Genomic DNA, 18550 nt, shown 5'->3' with positions numbered 1-18550 from the left:
CTTTTGTACAAAATCCAAGGCGTTATAGTATTGTGGAATTTCAGACAGGAATGCCAGTCAATCCAAGAACTCAAAATGCAACTGTATAGCGTATCACAGATAACATATTTCCTCACTATCATTAAAATATTTTGTTATTAATAGTATTAATATATTAATTAGAAACAGTATTCACAACTGCAAGAACCCATGCTGAATAACAGAATAAATATCATTAGCATATTTTATTACAAACCTGTCTTACAGCACTGCTTGATTTAAAATATTAATTACAGATATTGCCCTGTAGCAATAGAGATCTCTATGTCCAGATGAACCAGAAAATAAATCCAATTACAGGTGTATTTTAAATAATTGAAATCTTAATGAAACATGAAAACTGCTGAGTCATCAAGGTCCTTAAAAACTATTCCTGTAGACAGTGAAGTGTGGGTACATATCTAGCAAGAATTATGGATTTTTGAGCATTTTCAGTACACTGAAATAATTACATATTTGTACATATATCACCATTGTTAGAAGGGCATCATTCTAAACTTTTATACCTTCCTCTGTTAGTACCCCATATCCAGTTTACAAAAAAAAAAAAAAAAAACAGCAATGTGCAGCATGAAGGAAAGAACACGAACCATTGTGATAGTGTTGATTTTAATACATGAAGCGGAAATCAGTAACGCTATGTTTCCAAATGTAAGTAGCTCAATATAATCTATAACGATAACTTTATTCTTATATAAATAATAATTAAGATTGACATCATAGCTAATCAGATATTGCACAGCACTGTAGAGGTTGGATTACATGTTTTTATATATATATATATATATTTATCTTTTTCAATAACCCACACTGTGTTATTGATATAACACATGATGTTTCATTTGGACCTCTCAGGCTGAAATGCAACTGAAGCTCCATTTGTTTTCCAGTCTTTGAATTTTAAGAAAAGAATACCCTGCTCTATAGTAACAGACACACTATAATCATAAGGCAGACAGTAAAAGAAAATGAACAGATTTGAGCAGAAACTGAAGAACAGAAGAAAAAATATTAAGGGGGAGAGGGGGCAAGACAGAACTGAAATGTGTGGCACAGTTCAGTGGTGAATGATGTTCCCACATGCAGCAGAGGTAGGGTTGCAAACCGAAATATGGGTGATTTAGATTTGTCCTTCCCGGGGCAGCTCCAGTTCCATATTCCAATCACAGCCTGGTCAGCCAATAAAAAAAAGCATGGAAAAACTCTGCAAGACATGGGTCCCTCATTTGGGGTTGGCAATGCTAAGCAGGGAGAAGGACCCCCAGGACTACAGAGGGAGCTTCAACTCAATAACCCCTATGCATCAGAAGAACAAGACCCTGGTCCCTCTCCAATCTCATCCCCAGGTTAGCAGTCATTTGTTATATAATTGCACAAATTCAGTTATTTAGAATTAAAGGAAGAAAAAATCAAGGCAATCATAACAAATTATTATGCATAGCAGAAAAGAAACCACAGAAGCCACTTTAATTAACGCGTGCATGGCAGACACAGAAACTGGCACAGTGGCCTACACTGCTGAAAGCTGCCACAATGCGTGTGTGAAGACCATCACACCTCGCATGTTTCCAGTGCAGCAGTGATGGGCTTTGGGCATTGACAAGATTTGGCTAAACGGAGGCCAGGGGCTAGAGTGGCCTCACCGCATCAGCCAGAAAAGCAAGACAAAGGCAGGTGTACAGACAGGCAGAGAAGAGAGAAAAACTAAAGGTTGTGGAACAGCTGAATGATGGACCACATTGACACATTTGGGCAAAATTCCATTAGCGTAGACAAACTTTTCGAAGCCAATAATAAGCCTAAACAAAGAGAAACAGAGACACAGGAAGTCACAGACAGCAGAAGTGAAGTAAGGGTGAAGTAGCAGTGTGCTGTAAAGAATTTTGTATTGTTACTCACTTGGTTTAGTGTGTGTGTGTGTGTGTGTGTGTGTGTGTGTGTGTGTGTGCGGTGTGTGTGAGACATTGAAGAGATCTGTGTGGACAGCAGCACTCTGAGGTCACCCTCATCTAGTCAGTCCCTGTCTGACACACGACCCCATCCTAAATGGTCCCACTCCGGCCCCTTCCTCTCATTTGTCTCGTCTTCCTTTGACCGTCTTGATTCGCATCTCCTTTACCCCAATTTCACTCCCTGTCTAAGCTCAGTACAGACTCCAGGCCTGCCGCATTCTGGGAAATGAGGAAGAAGAGGAGGATGAAGATGGCGTGGTGGAAGCAAAGATGTCGGCGGGACCCAGCTGCTTTCCACACACACACATTCAGTCCATCTTCTCCTTCTGCACCAGCTTTGGCGCATCCACAAAGTCCCGGCCATTGAAGAGAATAACGCCGGCTGTCACCACGCTGGCTGTTCCCCAGAACAGCACGTAGGCCAACGTCTCGGTCCAGGTGTCCCCTTTGGGTCAGAGCAAGACTTTATCATTCAATCAGCAACCCAACACACACAAAACAACCACAACACCCTTGTAAGAAGAGAACACAATATCCATGATCCCATGTTGCATGGTAACTGCACTGATTCTTCTATTAAAACTATAAGTAACTATAATAAACCTCCAATGGGAGAATGAAAGATTCAGGATCATTCAGGTCAGCTGAATGAATAAGCTAACCTCTGCAGACATGAGGAAATAGCATGGGCAACCTCTACAGGCATGAGGGGAACAAATCAAAGGCTTTAACACACTGGAATGACATTCCTACCGGCCATGAGCAGGCAGATGATGCACATGGAGAAAGCCACAACCATGATAATTGGCAACTGGATAGAAAAAACAGAGGATTTAAGCCATTAAATACAGTCCTACATAAATAGCATATATGAACAGACTACATGCATCACTCACCGTAAGGAACTTCCAGTCTTTGGGCTCATGGAGTGGTGTGTTCAAATCTGCCTCATCCACAGCATAATTACCCAGGAACAAATCAAGAGAGTCCTATAGGAGAAGTTATAATAGACAAAAAGAAATAGAAAATAAACACTGCTCAAAAAAATAAAGGGAACACTTAAACAACACAATGTATCTCCAAGTCAATCACACTTCTGTGAAATCAAACAGCCATGTGAGATTGATTGTTAATTAGTGTTGCTTCCTAAGTAGGAAGCAACACTAATTAACAATCAATCTCACATGCAATTAGCAAGTCATCCCAAATAAAGGTGTGGATCTGCAGTTGGTGACCACAGACCACTTCTTAGTTCCTATGCCTTGTGGTTGATGTTTTGGACACTTTTAAAAGCTAGCAGTGCTTTCACTGTAGTGGTAGCATGAGACTAAGTTTACAACCCCACCCAAGTGGCTCAAATATTGCAGCACATCCAGGATGGCACATCAATATGAGCTGTAGCAAGAAGGTTAGCTGTATCTACATTTACATTTACAGCATTTATCAGACGCCCTTATCCAGAGCGAATTACAATCAGTAGTTACAGGGACAGTCCCCCCCTGGAGCAAATTAGGGTTAAGTGTCTTGCTCAGGGACACAATGGTAGTAAGTGGGATTTGAACCCGGGTCTTCTGGTTCATAGGCGAGTGTGTTACCCACTAGGCTACTACCACCCATCTGTCAGCATAGTAGTCCTGAGCATGGAGGCGCTACCAGGGGACAGGCCAGAACATGTGGCTGGAGTGTGTTAGCAGTCCCTGCAAGTTGTTCCAGCATTGATGCTATGAACTGGCCTGCCCGTTGCCCAGACCTGAATCCAATTGAGCACATCTAGGACATCATGTCAGGCCAGTACATGTGGCTGGAGTGTGTCAACAGTTCCTGCAAGACGGAGGAATTTATGCTATGGACTGGTCCGCCCATTCCCCAGACCTGAATCCAACTGAGCACATCTAGGACATTATGTCTCACTACATCCACCAATGCCACATTGCACCACAGTTGGCAGATGCTTTAGTCCAGGTCTGGGAGGAGTCTCATTTTGACTTGTTTTAAGGACTTTCCATCAAAGTTGGCTCAGCCTGTAGTGTGTTTTTACACTTAAATTTTGAGTGTGATTCCATTTCCATCCAATTTATCCATCATTTGATTTGTGTGATTTTGTTATTGGCACATTGAACTATGTAAAAAAAAAAAAAAAAAGTATTTATAAAGAATATATCATTCATTTATATCTAGGATGTCATTTTTATTTTCCCTTAATTTTTCTGAACAGTGTATTTACATTTGAAACACACAGTTCTATCCCTGAAGCATCATAGGCACAATAAGAGTATGAGGGGGATCAGGCACATGACATTGTTTAATTTGATGAACAATGTCACTAGCCTTACTACCACTCCCATGACGGCACACACTTGTCTGAAACCATCTGAGAAGTTGTTCTTGTAGTATCTGATCATAGAGTTCCAGCCGTCCATCAGCAGACCCACGTGGGTCCTCTTTCCTGTGCTGCAGGTGAGAAAGAAATAGGTTTAAAGACCCAACATGTGAAATGTGTGGTATTTCATGAGTATATTATAAGCACGACTGACCGTGTGAAATCAGTCTTCAGTGCCCCTGTGCCAGCATACTGTTTGGCACAGGCATTTGCATTATCTGCCCATGCTGTTGAATAAATTTATATAATGTGATTGGTGAATTGGCATGTCTGTAATGAAATGCAAAATAAGACTGTGGACTGTGGATGGTTAATAGAGATGGATGGTCTTACCATTCTTGTAGACCTTCTCAAAGTCCATCTGATCCTCAATTCTCTGACCCAGGTGCAAGACTCCCATTCTCTACAGGTAAATGAAAAATGTATAATCATAGGAACTGCATGTGGCTTTTCAATGAGGAAAAAATAAATAATTTGCTTCACATGGCACCTAAAACAGTAGTTTTGTTTTCAAAAATTATGAATCTGGTTTATGAACTATTAAAGAGTGTGAAATGCTGGTGTTATAACTATTGGGCACAGAAGCCTTAGAATAAGTTGTTTTCCAGCTGTGATGTGTAATCAATATAATATTATGAATTAAGCATTTTGTTTCATAAAATTTGTGTTATACTGAGTAAATATTTTCTTGATGCAATTTTTAGGTTACATTTCCCAGTTCTATTCACAATTGGTAGTCACCTCTAATTGTGACTGTAGGGAGTGCCGGGCCAACAGGCTCTGGATGACATTGGTGCGGTCTAGGCAATCCATACAGTTACTCCGGAATGTCCCCTCCTGCTGTCCCTGCACTGTGCCGTCTGCATCCACCAGGAAGTAGCTGCTCAAAGACCATAAATTTTCTTATTAGGGTAGCATCTTTTTACCACTCATCAACTGATTTACTGGATAAGTTGAATGAACATATTGGATAAGTATGTATTTATATATGTAATGTCTGCAAAGTGCATACAAATTGCACCCACCAATATCATAAAATTAGCATTTGTGACATCATACGGCCTAATCCACAGAACCTTAAAATCAGTATACAGGGACAGTCCCCCAATAGCAACTTAGGGTTAAGGGTCTTGCTCACAGACACAATGAAGTAAGCGGGGTTTGAACCTGTGACTTTATGGTCTTCTGGTTTATAGGTGAGTGTGTTACACACTAGGATATATAATATATCTACAAATGAATAGACAGAGTACAAAATTCCTCCTCTCACCCAAAATCATCCTGTGTCTGCGCCACCATGTCCACCAGAACCTGCAGGCGGTGCCACCGCATCCTGCTGCACTCTTTATGGAAGTCAAACGCAATGTATCTGCAGATGCACATATATACTTTTCAATATGGAAAAGGCAGAAACCCAGTTGCACTGTAAGACAATCCACTTACTTTACCATGCCATTTCCCAGGCTGGACACCATTTTGGCAAAGGCTTGTTCCAAGGGCTTCTCTGAGCCTTTCTGATTCACCTGATCAAGAACAGCAGAGAACCCCACAGTTTATCACAGCTCTTCATAACATGAAGTACCATGTAACACTTACCAGGTTTAGAATGATTTGCTTCCCATATGTGATTATCTGCGAATCAAAATGTCTTTGAAAACCATCCAGCTGTCAAGGAGAAATGAGGACAAAAGTATGTAATAACAATTAACAGCAGAGAGGCAAAGAACTTCTTCAAAAGTTCAGACTTACATGGTTGAAACTTTTACTGATCTGTGGTTTGGGTTTGTATTTTAGATTGGGCCTCTGGGACCAGTAAAAAGGAATGGAACCTCGAGTCTGAATGAGCAGAGTAAAAAAATGAGAAAGCAACAGCTTGTTTAAAGGGTTCCTATGTATTTTCAAAAGTGTATACAATTCCAAAATTCCATTAATCCGCATTTTATTTTTTACTTTGTTTATTCAATGAGTCCACATTAATGAGAATGATCAGTCACACAATTCCTTTATGAAATAAAAGCAACAGTGTATTCATCTGCTCCTCATACTTCCTTTACTTCAACTTCATTCTAGCCTACACTTCGTTACACAATTTTTCTGGACACAGTGATTTTACTTGTTGAAGACAGAATGAGGCAAAAGTCTCAAATATTGGACCTAGTATATTTCCTCCCCCCTTATACCATTTCATATGGTGTAGAATGTTTTCTGATAAAATTCACTTTAATAAGGTTAATTAGAAACTGCCTCTGCAATAGCCTGAAAACCTATACCTGAAACAAGACCTGTCGCAAAAGAAATGGAAAGTTACCAGCGGGTCACTGAGGAAGAGGGAATAAAAGACAATGAAATAGAACAATAGAGATCCTCCTGTTACAGGTGTTTATTATGGACCTTTAACTTCTGACAACCTTCTGGGTCCTGGCAGTCACCCTGCAACAGCCTACTGCAACTTGCATGTTCCTGGAAATTTCCTTCTAACACCTTTGTTGGCTCCTTCCACACAGCTCATTAAATTAAATGAACTAAATGAGTCCTTTCACCCAGAACATGCACAGCAATTACTTAAAAACACAGGCCTTAACAAGCTTTCAAAACTTTGTTGTTCAATGAGCTCAGGTAGTTGTGAACACAGAGAAAAACAGCACCAGAAGAATAATAAAAAGTCAGCGCTCTAGAGTGTAACCAATTTGACCTAATTTCTCAATGGTGCAACTAAAAAAAATGATCGGGCGATCAGGGAAAGTCATTCGGGGGAAAGGTATCCATGGTTCAAAACACAGACAGTGTGCAGTGTGTGGGGATGGTGTTTTGATCAGTGGCACCTTGGTGGTTCGGAAACCAGCAACCTTCTGATTATGGGTCCGCTTCCTTACCCGCTAGGCCACCACTGCCCCTGGTAGCCTGTACTTGTCAGAAGGACAGAGTGGATGTAGCCATGGATTAGAGCTTCAATCAGGCCTTAAATGTTAGACCCAAGCCCAACAGTTACATCTTTTTAAAAGTCTGAACCAGACATTATTGTGGCAATGAATAAGATAAGATAAACCTTTATTAGTCCCACAAGTGGGAAATTGCACTTGTCACGGCAGAAAGTGGACAGAAGCAGAAGGTAAAAGCATCACAAAAAAATAACATAATGTCAGCCAAAATGACTGTAGCAACATTCACATGCGTTACGAGTCATTTGTACATTTTTAAACAAACATTTTCAAGGTTATCTTGCTTAAATTTCAGCTGAAATTTAAACACCAACAGTTAATTATACAATAATTATTTTAAACCCAATTCTTGTAGAATTGGGTTTCAAATAAATAACTTTATGTTAAAGAGTTTGTTAGTTAATCATTTACATGTCAATATTGTCCATATGGAAGAAGAGAAGAAAAAAAAGGGAACCTGTAAATCTGCATTGTTAAATGCAATCCAGTCCAAAATTTGGTGCACCTAACTTTAGTGTTGGTGCACCTAAGGGTGCAGCACTGCAACCAGTGCAAAAAAATGGTCTGAAGCTGCAAGTTCAAGCAATTGAGTACAAGTATGTAAGAGTGTGTGTGTGTGGGATTGGGGGGATGATGGTGAATGTACATAGCATACCTGCACAAATGATGCTTTTGCTCCATTGTACTGGATTATCTGTTCCGTTTCCACAAAGTTAGCAGCATGTCCCTCAGAGTCAATCCCTAAGTGAGTGACAAAGAACAATAAAAAAAAAATAGAAAAGGAGCAGACACTTCCAGGTTCAGGTACATCCCCATAGTTCATATCACATAATCATGGCACTCAAAATTACATTTATCAATAAAACCAAACAAGTCACCTCTGACATAGTAGCGTACTCCTGCTCTAAAGCAGCTCCTTCTGGAGATCAGGTTCCAGTCAAACATCTTGCCATTGATGCAGCAGGACTTCATAGCAATAACTATGCAAGAAAATATGTCAAGGATCAAACTTATCAGCTTCCAAAGTGACTGCTGAATAATTGTTTATCTCTTAAGGTGCCCAGGATTTAGAATTTAGAACAAGAAACTGTGTCAGGCCCAGGCCATTAGTTAAATAAAATTATCTATTATATTTCAATGCTGTATACAGTTGTGACCAAACGTTTTGAGAATGACAAACACTGGTTTGTTTGATGCAAATATGTTCAATTTGCATATACTCCAGAATGTTGAGGGTGGTAGTAGCCCACACTCACCTATGAACCAGAAGACCCAGATTCAAATCCCACCTACTACCATTGTGTCCCTGAGCAAGACACTTAACCATATGTTGCTCCAGGGGGACTGACCCTGTAACTACCGATTTTAAGTCGCTCTGGACAAGGGCGTCTGATAAATGCTGTAAATTCCCTCTCTGCCATGAAAATGAACTTAATTACAAAAAATATTTACATGACATTTCAGCCTGCTGAGGCTGGGCCTGCTGAGATCATTTTAGTGATCCTCACATTAACACAAGTGAGAGTGTTGAGGAGCACAAAGCTGGATATCATTCAGTCATGCTGACTGAGTTAGAATAGCAGACTGGATGCTTCCTCTGTCAACCGTGGTTACCTGCAAGGAAACATGCACAGTCATCATTGCGTTGTATAAAAAGGGCTTCACAGGCAAGGATATTGCTGCTACTAAGACTGCAAATAGATCAACCATTTATTGGATCATCAAAACTTCAAGGAGAGAGGTTCAAGCGTTGTGAAGAAGGCTTCAGGGTGCCCAAGAAAGTTCAGCAAGCACCACGACCATCTCCTAAAGATGATTCAGCTGTGGGATTGGGGTGCCACCAGTGCAGAGCTTGCTCAGCAGGCAGGTGTGAGTGCATCTGCAGGTGAAGATTTTTGGAGGATGGCCTGGTGTCAAGAACGGCAGCAAAGAAGACACTTCTCTCCAAGAAAAACAGCAAGGACAGACTGATATTATGCAAAAGTACAGGAAGACTGCTGAGGACTGGGGTTAAGTAATTTTCTCTGTTGAAGCCCCTTTCCGATTGCTTGGGGCATCTGGAAAAAAAATTATCCGGAGAAGAAAACAGGAGCGTTACCATCAGTCCTATCTCGTGCCAACAGTAAAACATCCTGAGATCATTCATGTGCTTCTCATCCAAGGGAGTGGGCTAACTCACAACTTTGCCTATGAACACAGCCATGTTTAAAGAATGGTACCAAAACATCCTCCAACAGCAACATCTCCCAACCATCCGTGAACAGTTTGTTGAAAAACAATACCTTCTCCAGCATGATCTAACACCATGATATAAGGCCACAGTGATAACTAAGTGGCTCAGGGAACAAAACATTGAAATTTTGGGTTAGTGGCCAGGAAACTCCCCAGACCTTAATCCAAGGAATGGGTTTCCAACACTGCAATTATTGACTCTTTGCATAAACTTGATGTAATTGTCAATAAAAGCCTTTGAAACTTAAATTATACTTCAGTACACCACAGAAACACAGAAGCAGCAAACTTTGTGAAAACCAGTATTTGTGTCAAGGCCACAGTAAGATGCGTTTCCATGTCAATCAAGACCATGGATCTGTGCTGGATACCAGCCCCACCTAGAAAATATACTGGTGGTGCAACACATGCTTAATGAATCAGAAGGCTAGTCTGAATCAGCGGATGAAGGATACAGCCATGGACTACAGGGTAGACAAACTTGTGCAGCTGTAGAAATGGGGGAAAAAAACAAGAGTGTTCAATCCAATGAAAATACATGGTCACAGATAAACCCACAGATAAAAGTAACAAATTTACACCACACACTTTTTGTGTTTTACAGTAACTCTCACTCACTACAACTATCACTCACCACTATGTTTAATCTAGCTTTAAACTACACTGTCTTTTCATCGATTATAAAATGAGGTACGTCCATTGTTAATTCATTTCTGTTTAAAAACACATGATGCCAAGGGCTGAACCTGTCAGTGTGTATGTATAAAGTTAATTTAAAAAATACATTCTCCTTGGATTCTACATCATTTGTTTTAAGGCTACATTTAAATTGTGATAATTCCCATTATAATTTATACATTTTGCATTACACTTAATATAAGAAAATTCCTAATAATTCCTCAAGGAATTCTCTAATAAGACTATCATGGGTCCCCAGACCCTGCTTGGAACCAGTAGTTAAAAGAGGTGGTTGTGAGATGATGGAAGCTTGAATCAATAAGACGAAGGCCTGTGGTGTAAAGCTGGATGGATTGGTCCCTACCTCTGGCTGAGCTGTGAAGTCTCTCAGCAGGTGTCCATTCCACACAAACCTCTGGTCAGCCTGGAAACCGTACAAAGTTACTGATGAGGATTAAACAGTGAGATACAGGCAGTTGTTACAGACAAGCAACCTGTACACATCTCTCTCTCACTGCATCCTAACAAAGTTCAGGAATTACTACTGTATAGGTCCTTTCCTCTTACCCGTTCCAAGAGACTCATCTCCTGAAACTCTGGGCTGGTGTTGGCCAGGCGCTGCAGTGTGTGTGTCAGATCATAATCTGTGGCGAAGTAAAAGCCATCTGTGTTCAGCACACTGTTTATCATGGATAGGAAGGTCTTATTGTCTTGCATCTAAAAGGACACAAAACACAAGAGAATAAAATCTACTGGGTACAAACCCTAAGGCAGAATCAATTGACATAAGGCAAGCCAAAAATATTTAAAATGCTAATGTGTCACAATTTCCTTCGGGAAATTTTCTGATTCTGATTTAAATCGCCTTGGCGGGGAATCATCAAGGTTTTAAAAAGGAGGTAGAGCTTGTGGACAGCACAACCGATGAAAAATGTTGAGCCTCATACCAGTGTACTTTGACATTAAATGCATTATGTACACATTACTACTGCAAGGCCCCATTAATTAGGGCAGTGGTGGCCTAGCACATAAGGAAATGGGCTCGTAATCGGAAGGTTGCTGGTTCAAATCATAAAACACCAAGGTGCACTGCTACCCACGCACATTTCAAGGGAGCTCACTAAGAGTGATGATTATACACAGAGGACACATCTCGTTGTGTCACCGTGTGCTGTGCCGCAGTGTTTCAATCACTTGATTGACAGATTTGGATTAAGCACAGTCTGAAATGTATCCAAAGCAGATAGAACTTCATTAACCTAAAAATGTGAAGAGTTTGGGGCTGATATTGGTTTTATTTGTATATGTATTACTGTTAATATTATTGCTCTTGAGATTTGTTCACTCATTCAAGTAATCAGTTGCATTTTCAGCATTTCTCTGAAAGGCCCAGTCAGTGCCCAATTCTACTAATTTCTACTATAGAGCCCTACTGTCTCTGGAATGTTTATACCAGTGTGGTTTCTGGTTTCCGATGCTGCACTGTTTGGTGTGTTTGGCGCGAGCTAGTATTACGTCCAAGGACTTCCTGAATTACCTCTGAATGAATCACGCTAATTCACCAAAACGTAAATTTTGGCTCCTTCGCTAATCCCATGAGCATTATGTGAGATGTACAGCTTGACGAACTCCGTCAGTAGTGAGGATTTCACCTGTGGGAAGTGTAGGAGACTAGTTGAAATGACGGAGAAAATAGCCGAGCTTGAGGAGCGCATCCGAAATTTATATTTAATTAGGGAAACAGAAGTCTTAATTGACTCTTTTCTAGTTCCGGACGCGCACCAGCCCAGTCAGCCGGGCGCCAGTACCAGTAGCGCCCTCCGGACAGCAGCGAGCTTCCGTGGCGACCCGCCAAGCTCCCCCACCACCTGGACACTGCACACCGGTTCACGTTCAGAACCGCTTCTCCCCCCCTCCGCGAGGCATCCGCTGGGTCTAACAAACGACTGGCTCTAGTCATTGCCGACTCTATAGTTAGAAACGTGAGGATACCGGCACCAGCGAATAAAACCCTTTGTTTTCCTGGAGCCAGAGCTTGTGTCTAATATGGGGACTCTGTGACAAACTGGACTTTATAATTGACACTGCGTCAAAGTGAAGTGAAATGAGGGTCTAGGATTTTAACAAAAAGCTAGAGAAAACAGATAGGTTTTGAGATTGGATTTAAACACTGAGACTGTGTCTGAGTCCCGGACACTGACAGGCAAGCCGTTCCACAACTGCGGAGATCTATAGAAGAAGGATCTGCTCCCAGCTGTGACCTTCTGCACTTTTGGTACCAGTAGTGACCCCGCACTCATTAATCAAAGGGGGCGTGGCGGTTCGTAAAGAACCAAAAGTTCACTCAGGTATTGCGGGGCGAGACCATTTAGAGCTTTATAGGTCAAAAGTAGGATTTTGTAGTCAATCCTAAATTTGATGGGTGCAGTGATTGTAAGACTGGGGTGATGTGGTCAAATTTCCTAGTTCTAGTTAGAACTCTGGCTGCAGCATTCTGTACTAGCTGGAGTTTACTGGAGTTTAATGCGTTGCAGTAATCTAACCTTGATGTAATAAATGCATGGACCAACTTTTCTGCATCATGCATTGAAATGATATATTTCTTATTTTCGCAATATTTCTAAGGTGAAAGAATGCTATTCTAGTGACATTATCTACGTGCGAACTGAATGAGAGACCTGCATCAATGATGACACCTAGATCCTTCACTTCAATACTCGGTGAGATAGAAAGGCTATCCAGGGTTATTGTGTAGTCAGCCAGTTTATGCCTGGCTGCTTGAGGCCCAAGTACAAGCACTTCTGTCTTGTCAGGGTTTAACAGGAGAAAGTTGGTGAGCATCCACTGCCTAATGTCCTTCAGACAATTCTCTATATTGTTCAGCTGCTGCCTCTGATCTGGCAATCCTGACAGATACAGCTGTGTGTCGTCAGCGTAGCAATGAAAGCTAATACCGTGTTTGCGGATGACGTCACCTAAAGGTAACATGTATAGGGAAAAAAGTAACGGACCTATGACAGAACCTTGTGGAACCCCAAACTCTACTTTACTATGTGAAGACGAAACACCATTGATGTCCACAAACTGATATCGGTTGGTCAAATATGATCTGAACCATTCAAGGGCTGTTCCCTTAATCCCAATAGCATTCTCTAACCTGGCAAGGAGAATAGCGTGATCGATAGTGTCAAACACTGCACTCAGATCAAGCAGGACAAGCAGCGAGATGCGTCCCTGATCAGATGCCAACAGCAGGTCATTAACCACTTTAACCAGCGCTGTCTCAGTGCTACGATGAGGTCTAAATCCCGATTGATATACTTCATGGATATTGTTACAGTCTAGGTATGCGCTCAGCTGCTGGGCTACGACTTTTTCCAAGATTTTTGATATAAACGGAAGGTTTGATATCAGTCTATAATTTGAAAGCTGACTTCGATCAAGATCCGGCTTTTTAATCAGGGGTCTAATGACTGCTACCTTGAACGAACTTGGTACGTGGTCAGTGCTAAGCGACGAGTTAACAATTTTTATCATATCGCAATCGCATATCACAATATTGATCTCAGTAATCGAAATATGTCTTTTTCCCCAAATCGTGCAGCCCTAATATCGGGTGCTATTTGCTTAAGGAACCTTGTTGGAATCGGATTCAAAGCACAAGTACATTGATTTGACGATGAGATTAAATTAATTAATTCATGCTCTTTAATAAGGTTGAATCGTTCTAATCGGTGGTCATCTATTAGAAGATTATTTTCCATGTAAACATCGGCGGAGCTATTTGTTGTGCTTTTAATCTTCTCTCTATTCGCGACAATTTTAGTATTAAATTAATTCATAAAATCATCGCTACTATGATGATATTGAGTGGTCGCATCCGTTTCTGTCTTATTCCTGGTTAGTTTGGCTATAGTTTTAAATATTTGTTTTTTTTTTTATATTTGTTTTTGTCTATTAACAAGGATGGATACGTCGATCGAGCCGTGCTAAGAGCCTTCTTATAGTTAAGTAGGCTCTCCTTCCAAGCTATTCGGAATATGTTTAATTTACTTTGACGCCATTTGCGTTCTAATTTCCGGGCGGTCTTCTTAAGCGAGCGCGTGTGATCATTATACCAAGGAATTAAGTTTTTTTTCTCTTACTATCTTCCTTTTGAGGGGAGCGACTATATCTAACGTACTACGCAGTGTTAATTCTAGACATTTGGTCACTTGGTCAAGTTCAGCGGGGTTTGACGGTGAGTTTATCAGCGTTGATAAATCTGGTAAGGTATTAATAAACCTCTGTGTCATACTTGATGTAATTGTCCGTTTGTCTCTATAATGAGGGGGATTGAGTTTGTTGTGTCTGAGACATATTTTAAAAGCGATGAGGAAATGATCTGAGATCATTTCAGATTGCGGAAGAGTAACTATATCTTCTATATTTAAACCGAAGGTCAACACAAGATCGAGCGTGTGACCACCTTCATGAGCTCTTGTGGTTAAGCTGGCTGACTACATCATAACCCTGGATAGCCTTTCTATTTCACCAAGTATTGAAGTAAAGGATCTAGGAGTCATCATTGATGCAAGTCTCTCATTCAATTCACACGTAGCATTCTTTCACCTTAGAAATATTGTGAAAATAAGAAATATCATTTCAATGCATGATGCAGAAAAGTTGGTCCATGCATTTATTACATCAAGGTTAGATCACTGTAATGCATTACTGTCTGGATGCTCTAGTAGGTGCATAAGTAAACTCCAGCTAGTTCAGAATGCTGCAGCCAGAGTTCAAATTAGAACTAGGAAATTTGACCACATCAACCCAGTCTTACAATCACTGCACTGGTTACCCATTAAATTTAGGATTGACTACAAAATCCTACTTTTGACCTATAAAGCTCTAAATGGTCTCGCTCACAGCTGGAAGCAGATCCTTCTCCTATAGAGCACCGCAGTTGTGGAACGGCTTGCCTGTAAGTGTCCGGGACTCAGACACATTCTCTCACAGTATCTGTTTTATCTGGCTAGAAACTCATTTCACTTCACTTCGACACAGTGCCAATTATAAAGTCCAGTTTATCACAGAGTCCCCCTGTTAGACATAGACAAAGTTAAATTCACCCTAGTTAGGGTACCGGGCCACTGTAGCACCAATATACTACTATCACCACATATTTCAGTATCAGTCGTACGATGCCACCGTCTGCCGCTGCTTCTGTTTGTTTTCTCTGAGACACAGAATCAAGCACCCAGACTACTGGCAGACCCCAGTGAAGAGACCAGCAAATAAATCCTGGTTCCTGACAACTGCTAAATGAGGACATAGCATGAAACGAACCAGAGGGTCACCACAGCCGCCACCACCACCGTTACCACTACAGCTTCAGGGATCTTCAAGTGGACCAGTAGCATCATTATGGACCATAACACTGGACTACATTCTGGAATTCTGGACAACTGTAGGACTTATTATTATATTGTACAAATCATCACCAGCCCTGCACTGACACCATTTGCAGCTCACTCTACCCTGGAAGGGGGTCCCTCTCTGTATCACTCCTTCCCAAGGTTTCTTCCTTTCTTTTTTTTCTGTGGAGTTTTTCCTTGTGTGCAGAAGGGTCAAGTGTGGGGGGTATCAACTGTAGGGCTTGTCAATGCCCATTGAGACATACTGTATGTGATTTTGGGCTATATAAGAAATAAATGTTGTTGTTGTTGATTTACCAGGCATCAGAAAAGTCACTCACCTACTTCTCTTATCATCTCCATGTGTCCACTCTCAAAAGTTTGTCTTATCAAGAACTGGGCTCTTTAGCTACAGTCATAAAGAACAGGCCTCTGCTGTGTTTCCTCTAATATTGAGTGATTTTATTACATTTTACATTTACAGCATTTATCAGACGCCCTTATCCAGAGCGACTTACAATCAGTAGTTACAGGGACAGTTTCCCCCTGGAGCAACTTAAGGTTAAGTGTCTTGCCCAGGGACATGGTAGTAAGTGGGATTTAAGAGACCTGGGTCTCCTGGTTCACAGGCGAGTGTCTTACCCACTAGGCTACGACCACCCTTCTTACCATTTTTAAATGACCTTGGGGTTAGGGCTACAAACCAAATAGTGTGAGCACAATCCAGGCCCTTGGGATGCATATGACAGTGTGATCTCGGTGCTGGTCCCAAGCCCGCGTAAATGGGTATGGTTGGGTTTCACTAGGGAAGGTGCTTTGCTCAGTGGCACGTTGGCAGATAAGGATTTGACCCGGCAACCTTCTGATTACAGGGCCACTTCCTTAATCGCTAGGCTACCACTGCCCCGGTGCACCTGACAAACTGCCTGCACAGATGATCCTGATTGCACTTAAAACACTAGTCTTTGAAAAATGAAAAAAAAATAGATTCTTAAAAGAACTTCATTTATGAAAAAAAACACTGATACTAGTTGAGAGATATTAAATGAGCACACCAACCTGACCATCAGTAAGGTGCAGAACTGTCTTTTGGTAAGAGATGACATCGAACTCCACAGCTTTCCACACCACATGACCCAGCAGGTCTCCCACTTTGCGCTTCTTTGTGACCACGATGATGTACATTCCTGAAGACAGAGATATTTATTCAACCAAACCAGGCTAGTAGAATTAAAAAACACTATGAAGAAACACTTTTTCCCCCCAGCCATATTAATGAATGTTAAAAGTTCTAAAGTTAAAGAATGAAAACAGTGGGAAGTATCCATAGCAATTAGGAAAAGTAAAAAAAAATAGAATCACACACACACAAAAAAATCCAAGCATGGCCCTCACAAATGACTTTTTGAAGTAGTTTAAAAAGTACAATTTAATTTCTCTTACAGGTTATTAAATGTAATTTGATAACAAAAAGAAAAAATCTCTAATTAGTGATTGATGATTTGAGGAAGAAAAAAAACATCATACCTGCTACCAGATGAATTGTTCCCATGATGCCACATATTGGTCTGGTCACAGCTGATGGTGAGATCTCTTTCCTTACTGCACATGGAGCAAAAGGTGGAGATCGAAAACCAAGCATGTTTGTGATGTTTAGTGTTACTAAATGACAAAGTAACCTTGAAATTGCACCCAGAATAGCATACACACTGATATTACTAGCAAAGGTAACTCGTCACATACCAGTGAGGGTCATCTCTGTAGACACTCTGTCAATGATGAGGACATCATTTGCTCCATCATCACAGGCCTCAACATAAAATCTTTCAGGGGTTGTGTGCCTAAAGACAAAGAAAGCACCATTGTAACATTTATCAGAAATAAGCACTGAGCAACTACACTCATGAATAAAATAATAAAAAAAACAAACCTGCAGTTAACAAAATGCAGGCTACATGACAAGAACTATAATGAATTTGGATTTATAAGGAATAGGAATACTCCTTATCTAATCTCATAGTGGGCAATCGTCGTATATGCAAACCCCCTCTTCCACCCCCCCTACCAAATTTTACTTAATATGGACTTCTAGCTGTGTGCCGATTGATCAGTTTAGTAAAAAAAATTATATATATATATATATATATATACACACACACACACACACGCACACTGGGAAGTTGTTTTCTGATTGGTTGGTTCCACTGAAGCAGGAATGTTGTGTGGTTTGCAGACTGGTCAGTGTCATGGATGGGGCTACACCATGAAAAAGTTTATCTATCAGGCCCTGCAGTAACTGCAGCAAACCCAAATACACAACATGTATTTCAGCATTTATTGACTAGCTCAATAAAATCTATTTCTGCTCAAATTTATTGCAACTTTTTAAAAATAGCAAGATTTATATATTATTTACCATTAATAGTGGTCACTTTAATTTTTAAAGCACACTTCTTAATTGGTGTGAGTTGATAATACATAATTGGTAAAACGGTGGCCTGCAGCGTTAAAGCAAAAATCTCATAAATTCCACCAACCTTAAATTACATATTGCATCCGTATGCGACAACAAAATATCGATTATTTCGCCAAGTATTTCTACATTTGTATTGTTATTGCAGGTCTAAACATTTCGCACCGACTTCGGTGCAGTTCGGCTCAGCTATGTCTTCCTAGGCAAGGCAGACCTGCTTCGGAGAAGCGGAATTTATTCCAAATTATTCCAGATAATCCATGGGTCATAACCCCAACAGTCCATCTCGCGGTGCCCTGAAACGCTATAAACACTGTACATTAAAAACAAAGGACAACTACTTACAGGTTAAAGCTCTCGTAGGCGGTCGCCATTTTTATATCAGCAGCCTGCCAGCATCACCAATGACGTCATAAAAGTGCGCACGCATGACATAGACGCTAAAAATAAACCTTGTCAGA

General features: G+C 40.8%; 1 protein-coding gene across 3 annotated transcripts; it reads right to left on the bottom strand.

Moving 5' to 3' along the window:
- Nucleotides 1-631: 631 nt before the first annotated feature.
- Nucleotides 632-18510, bottom strand: sacm1lb (SAC1 like phosphatidylinositide phosphatase b). 3 transcript variants are annotated; one of them, XM_028977502.1, is made up of 20 exons: nt 18435-18510; nt 17360-17457; nt 17144-17218; nt 16676-16803; nt 10788-10937; nt 10585-10644; nt 9998-10031; nt 8189-8290; nt 7966-8051; nt 6121-6207; nt 5968-6036; nt 5815-5894; nt 5642-5740; nt 5113-5251; nt 4705-4774; nt 4526-4598; nt 4349-4442; nt 2888-2980; nt 2745-2802; nt 632-2436 (listed from the first exon to the last, which is right to left on the bottom strand). In XM_028977502.1, exons 1-20 carry the CDS (start codon nt 18461-18463, stop codon nt 2300-2302), a joined length of 1761 nt encoding a protein of 586 aa, XP_028833335.1. In that variant the 5' UTR covers nt 18464-18510; the 3' UTR covers nt 632-2299. The 3 variants fall into 3 exon arrangements, with proteins under 3 accessions (XP_028833335.1, XP_028833336.1, XP_028833337.1); XM_028977503.1 differs by lacking the exon at nt 18435-18510 and adding an exon at nt 18304-18427; XM_028977504.1 differs by lacking the exon at nt 18435-18510 and adding an exon at nt 18255-18273.
- Nucleotides 18511-18550: the final 40 nt, after the last annotated feature.

The sequence above is a fragment of the Denticeps clupeoides genome, chromosome 4 (assembly GCF_900700375.1).
Source record: "Denticeps clupeoides chromosome 4, fDenClu1.1, whole genome shotgun sequence".
NCBI lineage: Eukaryota > Metazoa > Chordata > Actinopteri > Clupeiformes > Denticipitidae > Denticeps > Denticeps clupeoides.
The sequence above is the reverse complement of the archived record's forward strand: the minus strand, read 5'-3'. Positions and strand labels throughout refer to the sequence as shown.